At 37.8% G+C, this 21,102-nt stretch overlaps 1 protein-coding gene across 8 annotated transcripts in view; it reads right to left on the minus strand.

Annotated features, from left to right (window-relative positions):
• Nucleotides 1-21,102, minus strand: part of RPS6KC1 (ribosomal protein S6 kinase C1) — a 175,568-nt gene that overhangs the window by 15,672 nt on the left and 138,794 nt on the right. For 6 of the 8 annotated variants that reach the window (XM_029935284.1, XM_029935283.1, XM_029935282.1 and 3 more), the window contains 2 exons: nucleotides 14,160-15,752; nucleotides 13,799-13,888 (listed from right to left, as the gene is read on the minus strand). In XM_029935284.1, the coding sequence (XP_029791144.1) occupies nucleotides 13,799-13,888; nucleotides 14,160-15,752 (1,683 nt within the window). The remainder of the gene's footprint in view (nucleotides 1-13,798; nucleotides 13,889-14,159; nucleotides 15,753-21,102) is intronic. The other 2 variants (XM_029935289.1, XM_029935285.1) reach the window with 2 other exon arrangements.

Here is a 21,102-nt window from a genome sequence, read left to right on the forward strand (position 1 = left end):
AATGACAGTTGCAACAAAAAAACAGCAGCTAACATTTATGGACTACTTACCATATGTACGAACTGCTCAACATTTTACGTGAATTATTTTAAATTTCCCAACGAACTTACAGAGAACTTAAGTATGTTCTTAAGATGACTTTGGAGGAGCAAGAACATTGCATTTGTGTGTCCAGGGAAGAGGAACATCTGACTAAATCGGCTCAAAAAAAATTGTGAAAATTAGTGAGGTAGTTTTATAGGGTCTAACAATAGGCCCTAAGGGGCTCTGGGTAGAGCCACACCCCAAGCCTCTGCTCATAAAGGGTTCCGACTAGAATTGAGCAGAGGGCTGCAGAGATAATTCTACGTAACATAATCAATGGCTGACATAATTTATCAAGGCACCTTTTTATTCAGTGAAAGGTCCAAAGCACCATCGCCAGCATAGCCTCGCCCATGGAAAGTTACCATGTAATGCCTGTTTCCCATATGACTGCTGGAAATGTGCACTGGGTGAAATGGACCACTGCTGGGCAAAAGGGGGCGCTGGGTGGTCCCCGAAGCTACCAGATAAGCATGGTACATCTTCCTGAGCATCAAAGGTTCTCATGTATGTGAGAGGGGGTGGGATGTTGTTTTACTATTAAGGGAAACACAGATCTTTCATGGACCACAATGTAAAATTTGCATGGATTTACAAGATAGACAGACTTCAGAGAAACTTCAGGATCATATTTCACTCGTCCCCCAGGCACCCATTTGGTATCACCACTGCAATCAGAAGTACTCGGGTAGAAAAGTCTGAGGGGCACTTCATGAGACAGACGTGTATCCCTTTATTGGTTTCTGTGGCCTTGCTCAACTAAGGAGTCTAAGAACTAGGTTCATTGGTTTTATGCTGCTTTGAAATCCCTCTCAGTTTTCTGCCAGAGTCCTTCACAGGTAAATAATGACCACCACACTGCTTCAAATGTGGACTGCCGTAGTGTTTGATGGGCCCCCATCTGAGTTGGCAGCACAGGCAGCACCAAGAGACCCAAGCAGGTCCTAAAGCCAGTCACGTCGCACTCTTCCCTTGGCCTGCTAGTCCGTCCAGGTGGGATCGACCGACCAGGATCCGACCCCACTGCTGGTTTGCCTCTAGCACTGACTTTGGTCTACTTCTTGTGCTCCCCATTTCTTTCTCATCTGTCCTTGATCTTCCCCTCTCCTTTCTTCCACTGACAGCTGGCTTCTTGTCCTCCCCGCTTACTTTCTCTTTCTTCCCTCCCCTTGGTTGTCAATTGTTTAAGCTTGCTGATGACACTCAGGCCTAGAGAGACTACTGATCTCAGTCTAAGAAAAAGTGCTTCTGAAAGGATGAAGGCACCTAGGCTGAATGCCATCTTTATTCTGATTGGGCCAGTAAAGAAGGATAACAACTTTGAAAAGGTGCTTTTTTTTTCCCCATGGAAATCTGGAAATAAAGTCACCAAACGGGTTTTAAATCCATCCCCTTAACAATGCAGTTTGAAGCTCTTCAAAATGACTTTATATTAAGCAGCGATTCATTAATTAATGTGAAACTGACATTATGACCAACTGACCTTGATTTTCACAGATGACTCTAAAGTACAACAAAGAGGTCTGTATTTAGGTAAGATACAAAGAAGAACTTCTTAATGACTAGGGGATTTATTTTATTACAATAACTGGAGTAAGCACTTGTGGAATTTCTTCTTTAGGATTTTCAAACAGAATTGTCTTTTTCTTTTAATAATCAGAATGCAGGGTTTTGGCTGCCTTTTTAACATTCTTCAAGGGCCAATCATTCTTATATTAAAAAGTAATGATATACTCTGAAACTGCATTGCTACAAAGAAGCCTGAGACGGTGTGGCTGTCAAGAACCACTGCTCTAAAACTGCTTTCCTTGCAAAATCTACACGAAAACTTGCAGTCTGAACCAAGAGTGCGGATTTATATACAAAGCTACATGTACCACAAACACTAGGTGAATAGTCAGGTATATGTATCTAACGCCAAAAGCCGAGAATATAAAGAAATAGCAAATAAATTTGTGAGGCTATCTTTAAGTAGAACACAGTGAAGCTTAGAAATCCCTTTATACGCCTACCTTGAATTTTTTTTAAATCTCTGGGGGTGGGGGAGAAACATTTTAAAGGATAAGTTTTCCATTGTTGGGTCAATTTCCAAAATATGTTTCCTATAAAAACCAACGGGTGAAGTTTCTGCACATGCCCTTCCCCTGCTACTACACCCTGTATTTGCAATTTCCATGATGGTAACATAGTATCTTAATTCTTCACAAGGGCAGCAATCCTTACTATAGGCATGAAGCCAAGTGCTGGAGGGGAGGCATAAACCATTCCCTACTAAACAATTCTCAGATTATTCCCACAAAAACTCAAGAGGAGATGGTGTTATCAAAGAATCCTAGATTTTTGTCTTTGAATCAAAGATATGTAATGACAGGGCTGTAGTCATTCCACCGTTTGACCCTGCCTGAGTAGGTCACACTGAGCTTAACTCTGAAAATGAGGGCAGCCGGGACCGCTAACATTCTTTCTACCTGTAATTTTACGATCTCCAACAGTGTTTGCAAAAGCACTCATGAGCCTTTCTCAAAACTTCTTCTCCTTCCATTAACCTAAAATGCCCAAAGAATGGGATTACACTAAAATGACTAGCATTCCCCAAACTTCCTTCTCCTTTCTATCCATGGTCACTACTCCCTTTCCCTAGAGACCTGGTGACAAATGAACTGAATCAGGGTCACTCAATGTAACCATCCTCATCTTTTAAGGTAATGGAGACACAGAATTGGCTCCAGATTAGATTTCAATCCATCTAAAAATTTTTTAAGGACATCAAATATGTGAGAGCAGTTTAGTAAAATTCTAGAATTCTCATTTTAGCACTATCAATTCTCACATTCTGACACAATATAGAATCTCACTGATTCATACTAATGATTAGAACGATCATATTTCACAAGTGAATAAACACGTTTAAGTAAAACAATAAAGATATCACAACATAAAATGTGCTTTGCCTACCTTTGTCCTACTCATGTTTAACACCTCATAGAACACTCTTCAACAAGACAAGGTATTTTTCAGTAAAATATCGCTGCCTTGGTAACCCATATTGTGAAAGGGCTTGCTAAAACATAGTCAGAGAGTTATACAGTCCTTATGATAATCAGTCAATTCCCTAAGTCGCCCTTCTTATAGCCAAAAATAATAATGTTAATCTGACCTCAAAATAAAACTTGATCCTGAAAAATATAGGAGCAAAAAACCCAGAAAGCTTGGACTTAAGAAATCATAAAATATCTATACCTGCATGAGAAGTGAAGGAATAGAAGCAAAGTATGCATTCTCAGACCTGAGGAAGACTGAAAGACGCTGCAGAGACTGTGCAATCCCAACATTACTGAAATCACGACGCATACTTAAGTACAGATAGAGGCCCTGCCTTTTAGGCCTACACAGTTTAAACCACATGCATGCCTTTGCCAAAGACATGACTCAAAACTCACCAAAGAAAATGCTAAGACTATGCTGGAAATTGTATAGAATTTGAAAAAGCTAAAATATGTATGTCAACATTTTAAAAACCTAGAAAATGCATGTCAAACTCCTGCTTTAAATAAAGACCAACCTTTCTACAAAGCTTCACAAAGATGAATCACCTTGCATTTTAAGCAAGTTGGTACCCTCAACTTCCCAAATTCAGAATTTACTTTTCTTTAAGGGTCTGTTACTACTATACTGCTTGATAAATAAGGGAGTCTGACAGTCTACATTTAGTTTCTTTGATGGATTTGATGTCTGATGACATCACTTCATTCTGTTCCCTGGTTTTTCACCAAGGGAGACCCACGCAGGTCATGTCATCCTTCCCCTTGACCCTTACTAACAGCACAGTTGCCCAGGCCCATTGCAAAACTCTCCAGAAAATTCCACAACCTCCCTCTGGCAATATGTTCTACCACTGCTATCTTCCTTACAGGATACAGTAGGAAATACAGTAAATTTTCCTAGAAGTTCACATATAGAGAAATTCTATTTTATTATTTTATTTTCAGAGTAAGTATTTAAATATTTCTTCCACTTCTTAACTATACTTTTTAAATAAATAGAATCTTAGAAGCCTCATTTCTTTTCATTCTCAAAGTTCTAGTAACTGTGGAACTCTTATTAAAAGATATATAACTCAACAAATAAGTTGCAATAAAATTGCAACAATTGTTGGAAATAAAGTATTTAGATGCTGGAAGAATCTGTCATATAAATGATATAGCATTTTATCCAAATATCAGAATGACTGAACAATTTTAAAGGCACAGATATGCAATAAATTAAAATGATAATCAGTAATAAGTATACTTTGGGGGCAAGGGGAAATACAGTTTTCTACTGCCACAGGGTTTTAAAAAAATCAGTTTTAAATATCTGACTTTAAGGATTCCAATTCTCACTTTTAGAAGAGAAACATAAGAAACACAAGTACATTAGGTTTTACAGTAAATGAGAGATCTATGGTGAAGAAGACAATATAAAAATTAAGCCACAATGGCCTTAGATAGGAATAGAGAAAAGTTTAAAAAAAAAAATCTGATCTATCACTAGTGACATACTTGGACCAAGGAAAAGAACATCTTTCTTCTGCAATGAGTTTTCACGTGAGCCAGGGCATGGAAACATTAGTACTGTGTTCCTACACAGACAGTTTTTCCCTGCAGCATCTGTTGCTAATTGAAAGGGACTAGAATTACAAAATTCTAGTCAATTTCTCTCACCAGCGCTTGCTGTGTATAAAGATTTTCTATGCAGGGGCTGAGCATTAGTCTTCCACTACAGCTGATGACTAAAGAACAAAGAGAAAGAAACACAGAAGAAAGCTTTTTTTTTTTTTAATCCAACAATATATGGAACTAAATGGTGAGAAGAGAAACAGCAAAGCACATCTTTTGTTAGTTTGGTAAATTACAATTCTGTAAATACAACTAGTCACTAGTTAACCAACTATATACGTGTTCTGTTCAGGTAGTCGCTTTTTTTACATGGGTGTTCAATATTAACTATCAATACTATACCATTTATGCCTCTTATTTCTAGCTCCTAGGCACAGTGCCTGGAACACAGGAGGCACTTAATAAATGTCTGTTGAATAAACAGACCCTCCTTGTATTCTGTGGCACTGCCCATTCAAGGCATTCCAAGCTTCTACTTAAGGCCTCATCCCATTCATTTTCCGTAAGTCCCATTGAGCACAGAGATCTCCATCCAGTCCTTTTGTACTTCTGTATGTGGTAGGCTAGAAAGTTTCGAACATTATCTAAAGCACACCCTGGCTGCTGGATGAAACACAGATTAAAGCAGGGTGAGAATGGAGGTCGGTCAGCTGACGACTACAGTAGTCCAGGCAAGAGATGATGGTGACTTAAAGAGGGTGGTGGAGCAGACGCCTTCCAGCACGCTTCTCTGCAGAGTACAATGACCGCCACAGTCTGTTCTGACATGGATAGCATGTGGCAAGGGAGAACGCGGGGAGCAGGAAGAGAGACAGGACTGGGAGGTAACTCATGGTTTCCCATGCTCCTGCTCGATGTGAGGAATCCAGGCACACAATCACACAAAATGTGCTACAAATGTAAGCTGGCTACAGTATCTGGCCGCTAGTCTGGTGAGATAATTAGTATCAGTTAGTATTGTTTTTTAGTGTTATCAAAACCAAATTCAAGTGCATTCAATTTAAGTGTATTGTAGGACATCAACACTACTTAGTTTTCCCGAGGGTATTAATGTAGGTACAGAGATGATATTTTAAAAGTTTCCTCAAACAAGGCAAAATGTTGCAACTGAGAATAAAACTAAAGCCATGTCAACCATGAGAATGAAATTTCATTTTAGCTCCAGGTTTGAATTGTTTCTCTAACACCTATAAGCTAAATTATCAAAGTTTAGACATTTAAGTTTAAAAGTCTGAAGGTACACACCTGTTGAAAGCGAACATGTGTTTTAAATGACAGACTTGTACAGACGAAAGGTACTTGCCTAAGGTCTCATGTCTCTTAGGCAGATCTTAATTCTCAGTCATAGACTAGCTAGAGCCTGGAATTTGCATGCTGTAGCCTATTACTGCATTTTGCTCCTTTTTTTCATATTTTATCCTATTTTAGAAAACGTTGGCTGCCCACGTCTCCATTCTCCATTCCATTAAGTCTTCCAACATTGTACTCGATTGATTATTCAAATGCTGTTATCTGTTGAGAAGGGTATATGAACAACTTAAAAGTTGTCAGTATCACATGAATCGAATTCTTTAGAATATTAGCCAGAGAAGGCCGGTGACAGAGGCCAGCACTTTCCAGAGAGAAGAGTCTGCAGCAGCTGGGGCTCCGCTCTGCACAGCGCCCCACGGTGACGGTGACAGTGACGGGAGAGGTGTGCTGCCCTACCGCACACACACTTGCTTCCTTGGCTCATCCCAGGCTCTAGCCTTGCTTCCTGCCACCACCTCGTTATTAACCGGTTGTTTTTCAGGTATTTTAATTACCTGCAGCTCTGTGCCAGTTGTACTGTGGGGACCTGGGACGTAAGTACACATACCACTCACGGAATTCAGCTGGGCTTGATAAAATGCTTAATTCTGCTTTTCTACCATTACCCAGCTCTAATTTCTTGCTGTGGGGGTGACCTGGCAACCATGCGCTGAGTTTTCCTGCAATTATCTAGGTAAGTTGGGTCAAAACTCCTGGACTTAACTTGATTAGCAGTCCAGAGCCAAGAATTACCTGTTCGAGGGAGTTTATAGGTATCATTATGCTACCATCTTCTTGTTAGATAAAATAAGAAATGGGTAACTACCATATGACTTCTGGTTGACTGATTATAATTATAATTCTGAGCTCTATACAATCTTGCTTACTTTCTCACCCTGCATCTCTACTAGGGGGAAAAAAAAACCAACAGCATGCTCCATTTTCCATTGATCATATCACAACGACTCCATTCTGAATAGCCATCGGGTGTCACAGTGTTACCCAACCAAAGCCATTAAAGATGATTGATGAGAAAAAGGCTAACTGAAAATTGTGAAAATGACAGCCGCAGTTTCCCCCACCCCCACTGCTGTTGCTGTGTTAAGCAGGCAGAGCTTTGTGCGCTATTAAAGGGGCTTAAGGAATCCCAGTTGCTTTGTCATCAATTTTTTAAAATATTAGCATTTTTAAACATTTACTTGGAGGAAGCTATTGTGAATAATTGTTCAGAAGGAGTGAGCCCTGATTACTTCAGGGAGATTCAAATTGACAAGACTTTACACAGTACAGGACCTGAGATTTGGTCAAAGGAGCTGGCCAACAGCTCTGGTACACGATGTTTAAGACTCAGCATTATCTCTTCTGTGTCAAATATCAGACATAAAAGATAGTTCACTTTCTTTATAATAATACAGTAGTGAGGCCAAGTGCCTGAATAGTTGCAAAAACTCAACTTAGAATATCAGAAAGCAATTACAATGCTGCTATTACCTAAAACCACAAGTATCTACTTTCTTGTTCCTCTTCTAAAAAACAATCTGTCCAAGATAATGAAGAAAAAGGTTTGGAGCAAATAAGAGGTTAAAGTTAACTTCTTTTCAATAATATAAAGGTTGAGGTAACCCCTCTATTCCCTAGTATATCAAGTAATATTATGAAATGTACAGAGATCTTTTATTTCACCTCTTCTGCATGAAAATATTATTAGTTCTTTGACTCTTATAAATTCTCTAGTTCTAATGGCCGAAGAATTTCTTCTCATGAGAAGAGCTAATGTGCTATTCACTAAGGTGCCAAATAACAGGGACGGAACATTTTGCTATTACTCTGCCTCATTCCCACTGGTAGAGCTAAATCACAATCTGTCCTGATGAGAAATATGATTTCAGAACGGGTCTATTTCAGTATGGAGTGACCTTAACACAGAGGTAAAGGTAACTGGCCCATCACTAGGGGACTTGTGAGAGACCCAAGATACCTCCTACCCAGGGACGGATCCCAAGTTCAAGACCTTCAAGCCAGTATAAAGCAACTCTTTAATCTTCCATCAAGCGGGGCCTGCCTGAAAAGGTAAGATCTGAGTTGACTTGAAGTCTAATAAGACTATACTCATGGCATAAACTTCATCAGTACACAGAGATGAAGTACATCAGAATTTTGCTCAGTGTAAAATTTTCACTATTCTACAGCAAACTGGAAAAGTTACTGGTTCTCCCAAAGAAGATATAGATTTGATTTTTATGACAATAAGAACCAAAAGCAAAGGATTAAAAGAACTTGCTAATCGTTAAAGGAAAATGTTAAAACATCTATTATGTACAAGAGAGTTACTGTTGAAGTTTTGCTGAAGGGTAAATCAAACAAAAGAGTCAGGGTTTGAAATATAGTGTTTAAATATTAACCACAAATATTTTACTCTTTTAAAAATTATTTCTGTAGATCCCTCTTGCCTTTGTCTTCTTTCTTCTTTGGGAAAAAAGTTTTAAAGGCCAACACCAGGGATATAACCATATTTCCTGTTATATCATTATTATTTCAAAATGTATACCTATATTTGTTTGATTTCTCTCTCAACTTCACATTCCTAAAATAGATCACTCATGCTTGGTCAAGTTACCCAGGACCCAAACATTCTCAGATCCAAATGGTTCTTTCTTCTTTAAACAATTTTGTTTGTGGAGAATCTTGGCAATCAAATTTCACCCTACTCAAAACGTGTCTTGGCTTTTCTCCTCCAAATGATACTACTTTCCATTAATCCCTCATTTCTGTATCACATATATTATACAAATACCTTATAAATGAGTATAGGTTTACACTAAGAAAATCCTCTAAGTGAAATAATTATTAGACAAGATATTTAGATAAGAAATAATTAGATAAGAAATGAGTATTTAGCCTTGGCTGAGGGAGGGGGAGGAGTCTTCTCTTAATAAAATAAACTTGAATTTTGACTACATTTTGTGTAAGAAAGGTATTAGATGATTTGACACCTGTGATCTTTTTTATATTCTACAAATCTATTTGACTAGTGATAAATTACAATCTAGAAAGTCTTAAATAACATGCCCAAGGTCATGTAATGAGTTAACGGTTGATGTGGAACAAATATTGAAGTTTAGCAATTCTTAATTCTGTCTTAATATTCTAAATCTTAAACTTAATGATGGCCTCATGATATTTTAAACCATCCATGGTCTGAGTCCTAGGTCTAATTATCAAATACATAACTATGACATAGAGCACCATGCTTAAAAAAGCAACAAATGACATGTAAGACCCATTTATGCAAAGGGCAGGGGAGACTACCCTCAAAAAATATATTCATAGCCTATTTGATAAAGTCAGGCTAGAAGAGCAAAGGGTGGTAGTAAATAAATGTCATGCTCTAAAGCTGAATTTTACAGATAGTTTCAGTATAGTGTTTCTATGTTTCACTTTTCATCGTCAGCTGTGAGATGTTTCCAAGTGTGAAATCGCCTAAGAGAGGAAGGAAAGCTGTCATTTGACATCTGGGAGTGTGGAGACTGGGCGGCAGTAAAAAGCATTTTGGACTTCTTCAATTTACACACATATTCACCTACAAATTCTCAAGTCTGAAAAGTATTCAACGAGAAATATCAATGTAAATTTCAAGCATTTATAAAGGCTCATAGTGGAGTGGAAAATAAAGGTGAAGGACGCAGTCTGATAGGTACCGTATCAACTTGTGAAGACTGGAATGAGAAACTTAAGTGATTCTATCAGCATAATAACGAACATATAAACAATTTTACTCACTTGCCTTAGGTTGCATATTAAACTTTCAAATATAGTCTTTTGTGTTTTTATATGCTTAATATTATAGGTTCTATTTTCTAGCTGCCTTTTTTATGATGAGAGTCAAAACTTAAAAAAATACTGGTACAAAAATACTTTCTTGACACTTCATTCTTCCTTTATACTTAAAATGCTATTACAAAAATGTATTCTACACTATGGTAAATAGTCTCAATGATAAAGCACATAAAATCCTTTGTGTGTGCGGTACACAAATACGGAAATAAAATCAGAGTAGCAACAAAGAAGTCCTCTAGAGAAGAATAATCAATTTACTCCAGTTTTTATTCTATAACCTCTCACAACAAAAAATAGAAGAACCTCTCTAAAGGTCTCTTACTAAAGTATCTCAGAGGCTCCCAATATGGAAACGAGGCTGTGCCATGTTTATATTGCCATGCCATAAAATCTATTCCCACTCTGGGGTCTATTTCTTTGCTCTCTCTCTTCCTGAACTCTGTCCTGTGTTTCTTTGGTATGAAAGGAACCCATTTACCATGAATGATGTTTATTTAAAATACAACCTTTCTAGAGAATCATCCTAGATAATCTAAGGATACAGAGTGGACCTAAAAGGAACGGTTTCTACTTTGAAAACAGGGCTGGGTTTGATCAGTGAATTCATATTCTCAAGACCCCGTTGATAGGCCTGCAGCTGCAGCCATTTATTTGCTGGCTTTTTCACAGATGTAGACAGAGAAAGCTCATTGGTTTTTGTCTTTGTGTTACTGGATTTGTTTTCCTTAATATAAAAAAAGTGGTAACTTTTTAAAAAAGTTCTTGATGTCGTTGTAGAAACTTGTGAATATCAGATATCCTTGGTAGTATGCAGTGCTGAAACGACCATGACTTTTTAAAATCTAAGATGGCAAAGTTGGCAGAAACTCTACTTAAATAACAGAAGGTGATCATTTGCATTTCAAAATTTATCTATCTTGCTTTTCCCCTCAATTAGACCAAAACATGTTGATTCACAGGTTTCTGTGTGTGTGTGTTTTCTTTTTTAAACTTATTTATAGAGCAGAATAATGGCCCCCCTGCTAGTTTGGCATGTGCTCAAGTTTCTGTCCATGTAAATCGAATCTGTTACTGGAAATTTTTCTCAAAATATAAAGGCACATCATCCACAAGATGAAAAGATACATTGCTGATATTGTAAAGTACAGGGCAGGTGGATCATGTTTTTAGGACAAATATGTGATAAGAACTCCCAGGAGGGAGGAGTGGTCGGGGGAGAGGCTGCATGCTGTTTAAACAGAAGTGGATCGTTCTCACCATAATCTTATGACAACTTTACTTTCTAACCAAACATCAGCTGCTTAGCATACCTTAGAGTTACGCAGACAATAATACTAAGGTTAGAGTTGGAAAATGTAAGGGCAGAGGGGATGTGGGAGAGAATTACTGCAACCCTTAGTGTTTCTAAGAGTAGATCAAAAAATGACCAAATAAGTACTCTGTGTCCCCATGTGTCAGTGGATTTGTGACTTCTAAGCGTTGAAATATTAGTATATCAGCATTGCTCCCACCCTGTGAAAAGAGGAGGAAGCCCTGTTTATAGTTTTTATCAGTAGCACTACTATTCACTTTTGAAACAAACAGTAATTTACAGTTTTTGGTTCCAATTCCCCTTGCACTGTAAGCAAGGTGTGGGAGAACCCAGACTTAACAGAGTTCTGTAACTCTGGGCTTACAATCATCTACCTTACAAGGCTAGCTCTACTTTTCAGTTAAGGCCATTTTGTTTTCTCCTGTTGACAAAACAAATTAGTAGGTCCCAAAAATAGAAGAGACTTTCCACATTGTTCAATGCATGCTATAAGGCTAGAGCAGTTTTGCAACTCACAAAGCTTGGAAGTACAATTCTTTCATGCACATAATTAAAACAAAGTCCTTCTTCAGACAGCCTTTTTCAAATGTTAGTGAAGGACAACCTGGAAGATGACAGCAAAAATGCATTAATGGTAGACTGCCACCTGCTGGTCAACTATGAGAATTGTGATTTCTGGGGAAAGGCTTAAAAATAAAAATTGGGACTGATCTGGATTAAATTCACTGTTCAAAGTATACAAAATTAAAAGTATCTATTTGTTGAGGAGTGTAGTATAGTTTTATTAAACACATATTAAAATTTTCAGGATGTCAACATGCTGTGAACATAAAGTAAACATCGTATACTGAAGAAACAATCGGCTAGAATGCCAAAGTATAACCCTACAGTTTTCAAGAAGAAAGTGAAAATAAAAATAGGAAATAAGGAGTCAGTTATAAACACTAAACACTGCCTCATGAACATCTGGTTTTGACGTGAGGCTTATCCTGCACTTCACTTCTGGATTTAATAGTTTCACTTAAGAGAACTCCCAGATTTGGGGAACATGGGTGGCTCAGCTGGCTAAGTGTCTGACTCTTAATCTCTGCTTAGGTCATGATCTCATGATTTATGAGTTCAAGCCCCAGGCTGGAGTGTCAGGCTAACAGCGCAGAGCCTGTCTGGAATTCTCTCTCCCTCTCTCTCTGCCCCTATCCCACTCATTCTCTCTTTCTCTCTCTCAAAATAAATAAATAAACCCAAAAGAACTCCCAAGTTTAATTTTGGTCCTAAAACCTTCAAATTCATTACAATTAATATATGTATTTATGTACACTGGCACCTAAGATATTATTTATCAAATTATAAAAGGGGGTGAGTATTTAAAAAAAGAACCAGATAACCATAATAAAGTGATTTCACTATGAAATTATTTTTGTTATCCCATTAAGTAAATCATACTAATAAGGCTTCCAAAAACAGCATAATATTATCTACTTGAGAGAAACAAAAAAATGTAGACATGCTCTCTTGCCCCTAGGAAGAAATAAAATCCAACACCCCTAATTTGAGGGAAGAAAGAGGAAAAGAAAGAGTATAACAGTAAGAAAAAAAATCCATTGGGACATTTGCTTTGCAGATTGAAAAACTTAGCTACTCCCCAATCCAGGAATAATTCTTAACAATGAAGGTTGTAACTTAAAACAATATAGCTCTTTCAATCCTAATTATAATCACTTCCCATTATGCAAGGAAACAATGTTAGCATCAATAATACACTGGTTAGCTAGGAAGCGTTAAATACCGTATTAATCAACAACTAAGCAGATCATGTCACCATAATCAGCTTGAACCTCCTTTGAAAGCCAGTGGGGTGACAAGTGAAGTAACTTGGACTATCCAAAGAGGCTGAGAGCTGGGCAAAAGGTGAATGAACTTTGGATTCAAATATAGCCCCATCTGCACTGACAGAAAGATACTAACTCAAATCCAACTCATATGCTTACGTGACCTGTAATTATCAACAGAGGATCTAACACCCCCCCAAAATAAAGCTCTAATTTAAAAAAATAATAAAGACAATACAGTAAGAGCAAGCGAAATCTGTTGTGTCAAATATTTGGCTCAACGGGCTATTTTCAAGCAAGAAAAACATGCTTCCTAAAATGTCTCAAATACAGAAAGAACTCTAAAAATCTGCTCTGCGTGCAAGGCTGGCTCATCACTGAAGTCACAGTATCGCATTTTTTAAAATTCCATATTCTTTCCACTTTTATCCTTGGGAATTTTACCCCTTTAGTCGGCTACATGTCACAGGGAATTTAAAGGCCCTTCTAAACACTGAGAAGTTAAGACATTTTTAAGACAGAATTACCTGTCTGTCCTAAGAGAAGTACAAGCCCACTTCGCGCGCACACACACACACACACACACACACACACACACACACCCTCTGGAATATATAATGGTTTTATCCTCACATTTCCTTTTTTGAAGGATTCAAGAGATACCCAAATCCAACACCTATGTGAACTGTTAGTGAAAAATACAACTTGTATTTTCAAGTTCAAGTATGAGGAAAAGAGAGACACCGAACTACTTTTTCAAGTGAAACATTTTAAGGGACTGCTCTAACCTGGGGCACAGTACATTCTCTCCATGGCATCGCTGTCACAGGAATCTTCAACCTCGCTCCACCTGCTAAAATACGTTAGCTGAATGTGTCCTAAAAACAAAACGACAGGAGAAATCAAAACATTTTTCTCTTCCATTTTCTGCAGAAGTGAACTGTAATTACTCCTTTTGTAGCTAAAAACAGTATCATTAAGAATAATGGCATCATTAAGTACTAGAAGCTATTACTGGGGGTGAATTTGCCGCACTGATAATGAAGCTCTAGACAGGAAATGAAGATACTAATTACAAGATAAAACGCCTACTCAGTTAATTGGAAGCAACAGCGAATAAAAAGAAATGCATTTGCAAAAGTTCCTGACCTCTATCATTCAATAAGATGTTGTTTGGGTTCAAATCGCGGCACACAATTCCCTCTCTATGTAAAGCATCAAGGGCTACCACCATTTCAGCTGCCCATCTCTGAATGCAGCCCTCAGGGATGTAAAACCTGGAGTTTAGTGCTAATTTTTTATCAAGGTCCTCAAAAATCTGATGGATTTCCTTGTCTCCTTCTAGTGCTAATCCACTCTCTCCCTTGGTCTCTGAGTCTCTCTGAAATAAAGTCAGTTCCTCTTTAGCCAAATCCTCAGTCTGATCTGTAAACAGCAATACTTCTTCTGTTCTTAAAGTGTCTGTGTTTACATTATATTCACGAGCACCTGAGAGGGGGTTAGAAACATGGAACATGCTCTCTTCGGTGGTGTTTGCAGTTTCTGCTGACTCAACCGCTCCACGTTCTTGGAACTTAGGATCCAGGCTGTGTAACAAAGACACGTCTCCTGAACTAGTATGACCATCGGCTGCTACAAATAACACCCCTAGACCCCCCTGCACACTGTGTTTCTCCGCTACCCCATGGGATTTGGGCCTGGAGGGATCACTCAATTCCTCTGTGCCTTTTTCCTCATGTGCTTGGCATTGTTCAGTACTCAGCCTGAGGCATAAAACATCGGGGGTTTCCAACAATTTACTTTCAGTTATGCCTATATTAGTCTGCGTAAACGGAGTGGGTCCCATTGCTGCGCCGTCCTTGACGGGCTCCAGTTCACCAGGTAGATTTACAAGGAGATCAGGTCTTCCTTCATCAGTGCCGATGACATCAAAAGCAGCATCTTTAAAAGAAATAACTGGGACGGAGTCATCGGAGCCCCTGCTAATGGTGTCCTGAGCTATAAACTCTACCTTGCTTTCGCTAGTACTGAAACTCCTGGAAGTGCCGTCTCCACCTGGAAGAGTGAAAAATGGTTTCAAAGGCTCTGACTTTAGACTATACAATTTTTCTCCAAAATCAAGGCCTAGGAGTTCACTAGTGCTATCCTTACTGTCGATTCTAAAGAATTCCATGGGGCTGTTTTTAGATCTACTAAGGGAATCGGACGCTCTTGGAGAACTGTCTGCTTCTAGGTCATCATCTCCAGCAAAGAACTTGAGCGCGTGAGCTGCGTGCTGGGTGCCGGGGCTGCCACGGTCGGCAGCGAGGTGCGCTGGGAAGCTTTCGGTAACTCTGGGATCAACAGCACTCCCTCCGATCTTCATGAAAGGCTCCTCAGTCAAGGACCCCGGCTCAATCTTTTCTTGCCCATATTCATTGCACAGAGTCAAATAACTAGTGGTACACTCCTCTTCTGAACTTGAGCCAGAATCTGGCCACTTTGGAGAACTATCCTGGCCGTCTTCGTCTTGGTTGCTGTCATCTTGAGAGCTTGGAGTAAGACTGGTCTTCAGAGGCAGAGTTTGAAGTGTGGTTCCAGCGTCACTTCCTCTGGATTCAAAGCTGCTGCTGTCCTGAGGACTAGAAGTTGGCTGTTGCAGGTGAACTTTAGTAAGTGCAGATTTTTTCACTTCCCCGATGTCAAAGCTTTCTTCAGGACTTCTGTTTAGAAACTTACTGATATATGACCAGAGTTTGCCACCTGTGAACAAGTATAACCAAAAAAAATTTTAAGATCCCCAAATTAATGGTTACTTATTGAAGCCAACAGAAAAACAAAGAGTATTCTAAAAATCAGTCAAAAGCAAGTGAGCGATACCCATTAATATCAAGTGTACCATAAAACAAGCATTCAAATAAAATGGTTTTTCTGTGTGTGTGTGATTGCTGACTGGTGAGTATAGTTTTAAACCCATCTCCTCATACCAATTATTTTTTAAATGACAACCTGCTTCTTCCTTTGAAATTAGTTTAATAAATACAAATATGAAATCTCACAGCTAGAACACTACTCTAAATATGATTTAGCTGTTGGAACATGTGATTATGTTCTGAGCTGTTTATGTAATAATTTTTTCAAGCATGGCCCCTTGGTCAAGTGGAAATACATAAATAAGAGCTGCTTAAAACTCCATACACTATAGTGTTGGGGGGGTTGGAACCAGCAATATTATTCCATTTTGAAAATGCCTAGTCCAAGATTAGAGGCAAGATATGATATCTGGTATATAATTATACCATTATAAGTGACAAATTAATAACATTTTCCCCATTTTCTCCCTTCCCCATACACATCATGTATGGTAGAAGACCAAGTAAAGTAATTGAGGAAAATTAATTGGGCATTAAGGAGGAAGGCTTCTGCAATTCTGATTCTGTATTCTGATAGATATCAGAAATTTTATAGAGTAAAATCATAAAAATCAATTTCATAGAAATCAAATAAACACAAAGTAATCCAATGTTTTGCCAGCCATACTTGTTAGTTATTTCATTTTATTTTTCTTTTGTTTTAACCATTAAAAACTCTGCCCATTTTCGCCCTTCTACACTGTTGGTGGGAAGGTAAACTGGTGCAGCCACTCTGGAAAAGTGTGGAGGTTCCTCAAAAAATTGACAATAGAACTCCCTTATGACCCAGCAATAGCCCTGCTAGGGATTTACCCAAGGGATACAGGAGTGCTGATGCATAGGAGCACACGTACCCCAATGTTCAGAGCAGCACTGTCAACAAGAGCCAAATTATGGAAAGAGCCTAAATGTCCATCACGTGATGAATGGATCAAGAAGATGTGGTTTATATATACAATGGAGTACTATATAGCAATGAGGAAGAATGAGATCTGGCCATTTGAAGCAAAGTGGATGGACCTCGAGGGTGTCATGCTAAGCGAAATAAGTCAGGCGGAGAAGAACAGATACCATATGTTTTCACTTTTAAGTGGAATAGGAGAAACTTAACAGAGGACCATAAGGGAAGGGAAGGGGAAAAAACAGTTAAGGAAAGGGAGGGAGGCAAACCACAAGAGACTCTTAAATACTGAGAACAAACTGAGGGCTGATAAAAGTGGGGGAGAGGGGGAAATGGGTGATGGACATGGAGGAGGCCACTTGTTGGGATGAGCACTGGGTGTTATAGGGAAACCAACTTGACAATAAAGTATTAAAAAAAAACCCCTCAGCCCATTTTGCTCATGAGAATCTTTGAATAAGTGACTATACCAAACACCCATCAAAGCTTTACTGTATTACAAGAAGAAAGAATAGTTGAATTTGATCCAGAAATCTTATAAACAAGGTACGCAGGAGCATACTTTGTGAAGATACAACTATAACTTCTAAAAGTGGGAAATAATGTTAAAAATGAATCCCCTCTATAAACATAGAAAAGGCAATATTTTTTCAGCACATTTTTTATGTCTTTATTAAGCATCCTATACCAAGGGTAATAATCATAAGAGAAATAATTACTGACAGTCAATTATTATGTATGAAAGGTCAGTGGAAGCATCCAAAAAAATCTTTTTGTACATTGCCATTTCATTTCATTTCATTTCATTTCCAGCGACTCAGCAAATACATTAAGCGCCCAGTACTGTGCCTATTATCGAGTAAATGTGCAGTAAAGGGTAGTTGCTACAATATTAATCCTAAGATACTCATATATCTCCTCTCCCAGTGACCCAGTTAACAGTCTTCTCCCAGTTTGATAATAATTAGTAGTATTGGACATTAGGCCATTTAACTTTTCACTCTCACTTTTTTCTTGGCTAACTTTTTGTCCTCACTAGGTTATACTTAGTGTTTCATATCTCCTGAGAGTCAAACCAAAATTTAAGGGTTCATATAGAGCTTTGAGACACACTCACAAAAGAAGGCATGCATTGATTTCATCTTTTTTTTTTTTTTAAGATTTTGATGACAACAACCACATTCCTCTTATCACAAACACCTCCAATGTGGCACCCTGACAATGAAGCCTGAACCTGAAGCTGGGATTTTTGTATGCAATCCAACTACAACAACTTGTGTCTCCTAGATGGGGACTCCTCTGAGGACAGGACCCTCGTTTTCCTCCCTCTCTATCTACTGCCTGCACAGAGGACAGGACATGGCAGGCATTCCGCCGCTGTTTCTTTAACTCAGATGGTAACTCATCGGAATGAGATGTGCCGTCACAAAGCAGATAGTCGTCACAAAGTTCCAGTAATAGCAAAACGCACTAAAGTTCCAAGATAAGTTTCATTCATTCTTAGACCCTTTTCATCTGAAATCTAAAATTCAGTGTGCTTAAATTCTTTCATTTTGCCTCCAGATCACTTCTTCTTTCTGACTTCTAGGCCACTCTGGCACAAAAGCTTTGGACCAAACTGAGATTATTTTTTCCTCCCTTGTTTTTCTACATCTGACAAGTTTCTGCGTCCCATAGGATATGCCCATAATGTTTCACATAATGTTTTCACAAAGTCTTCCTCTTCCATTGATTTCGTTGGCCAGTCTGCTCCTTGGAATTACAGTTACAACTAGATTCCTGCTTTAACTCCTTCCTGTACCACCCTATCATACTGACTGCTGCCCAGCTAATCGTCCACGTTAGCACAGATCTTACATGATTTCTCCATTCAAGAACCCAAATCCTCTTGACCCACTGAATGATATACCAGCTCCATAGAGGCACTGAACTCCTCAGGAATGCAGTCTGTCAAGCTGTGATTTGGTTCTCTGACTCAGCTCATCAAGTAACTCATTGGGATTGGATTTCTCCAAATATAACCCATGCTGGGCTTTTGCTCAAACTATACCTACCACTTAAAGAATTCCACTTTCTCATTAGTTTGTCCAATATCTGCTTGTCAAAATCCCAACTCTTCTTGACAGTCCCTCAGAATTTGTTTTCTTTTACCTTTTTTTTTTTTTTTGCTATCCCCTCAGCAGATAGGACGCCTATCTTCTCTGAATCTTTTATATCACTTAGTCCCTCTTACAACATTTAAAATATTCTAGTTCATGTTAATATTATTTTATGCTTTTACCATCTCCTTTACCAGACTGCAGGGAGAGGATTCTGCCTAGCACGTAAAATATTGTATTAAATAAATATTTATTGCATTGGGTTACCAAAAGATGATTATCTTTCCCCAAGTATTTTGAAAACCTTTCAAGAATAAGGGTCTATAAATATTAATAAGTCATTATTTTTATCGTATTTTATTCTATTTTAAAACAAATATATGGTTTTATTATAAACAATTTAAATAAAGAAAAAGAAAAATATACAAATCACCTATAAACACCACTAACTATCCATACATTTATTTTCAGGCTTTTTATTTGTGACTAACATCACATCACAGCGTAAACATTTTCTAATTTTCACGAGGCTATGAACTTGAATGGCTATACAGCATATCCAGGGGATAGATATTATGAGGTATTTAAATGTTCATCTATTGTAGGACATTCACACTGTTTCTAACCTTTTACGATTAGAATTAAAATAATATGTACTTTTACATGGAAGTATTTGACATCTCTGACAACTTCATCAGGATAGAATCCCAGAAATGCAAGTACTAGATCAAAAAGCATGAATACTTTTCATGCTTCTGATATGTGCTGTGAAGCTGCTTTACAGAAAGGCTGTGCCCGAATCCGTTCCCATAAGCGCTGTGCCCTAATGCCACTTGACAGCAACTTGCCTATATTCGATATTACCAAGTTGACCAATTTGATTAATCAAATATGGCACCTCGATTAATTTCCATTCTTTTCATGATTACACAGAATTTTTAAATGTGACGGTTGACACGTTCTTTATAAAATTTGTTCCTAGCCTAAACAAGCATCCTAACGTTGATTGTAAAAACTGCATTTTTCAAGAGAACAAAACTGCTTTACCCCTTCTCCACTGTTTGCTAGGTGCCCGCGTAAATTTAATACTTGATATGGAGCTACAGAAACAAAATTTGGGTCCTACTCCATATTTTTTAATCAATTAAAAATCATGAAAATCACAAAACTTACAAGAACACATTATTTCCATTGAAATTTCTCACCCACAAAAGCTGAATAGGTTTTACTTTCTATCAAGTTAAGACCAGGCCTAACAGACAGAGTTACACAAATGTCATCATTATTATTATAACCTGAAAAACACTATCCTTTAAAAAACAACAACCCTGTTATTGCCAAATCTCAAAATATAAATAAAAAATACCTAACATATTTACAATTTTTAACACTTTAGAAATATAAATGACACCTTTCTAAGCCCCAGTGAAGCATATAAAATTGGAGATATTAGCTATTTTTAATTATGAAATTAGCAATTCATAAAGTTTAATAAAAACTCTGTGTCTCTCATTAAATTCTAATTTACTGGTTTTCTGAAAGATTGCAGAGAGTATTTGTTAAATGCACTTGGCTGGAATAAGAACCTGATACTAACAGGTCAGATAAAATACTGCTGGAAAAATGCTCAAAATCATTTTCCAAACCAAGAATTCCACTTCAAGAAATTCATGCTACAGAGTTCTCAAAAAAAGCAAAGAAAAGTACACAAAGACATATAAGCAAAAGTACTAGAAACAATTTAAACATCAGTTAATAAGAATAGTTAAATAAGTTATGATAAATCTATACAACCAAATATTCTTTATTCAAAAAAATAATAGCAATATTTGCAAATACAGTGAAATTGCCTTGGATTGCAAGTAACTTGCTCAGCAAGTGTTCTGCAAGACGAGCAAACATTTCTAATAAATTTTAACTTGATAAATGAGCGATGTCTTGCAATACGAGTAATAAGTGATGCCGAATGTCACATGATCACAACTGAGCCAATGGTTCTTGAAATTCGCTTTGATATACAAGTGCCTTGGATTATCAGCACGTTTCTGGAACAAATCATACTCTCAAATCAAGGTTTTAGCGTACTTACATAGTGTTTACTATGTGCCAGGCACTATTCTCAGTGTTTCACATACACGAATTACTTAATCTTCACCTCAACTCCATGTATGAGGTAGATAATTATCATCCCTATTTCACAA

Source organism: Suricata suricatta, chromosome 3, assembly GCF_006229205.1.
Source record: "Suricata suricatta isolate VVHF042 chromosome 3, meerkat_22Aug2017_6uvM2_HiC, whole genome shotgun sequence".
NCBI classification, from domain to species: Eukaryota; Metazoa; Chordata; class Mammalia; order Carnivora; family Herpestidae; genus Suricata; species Suricata suricatta.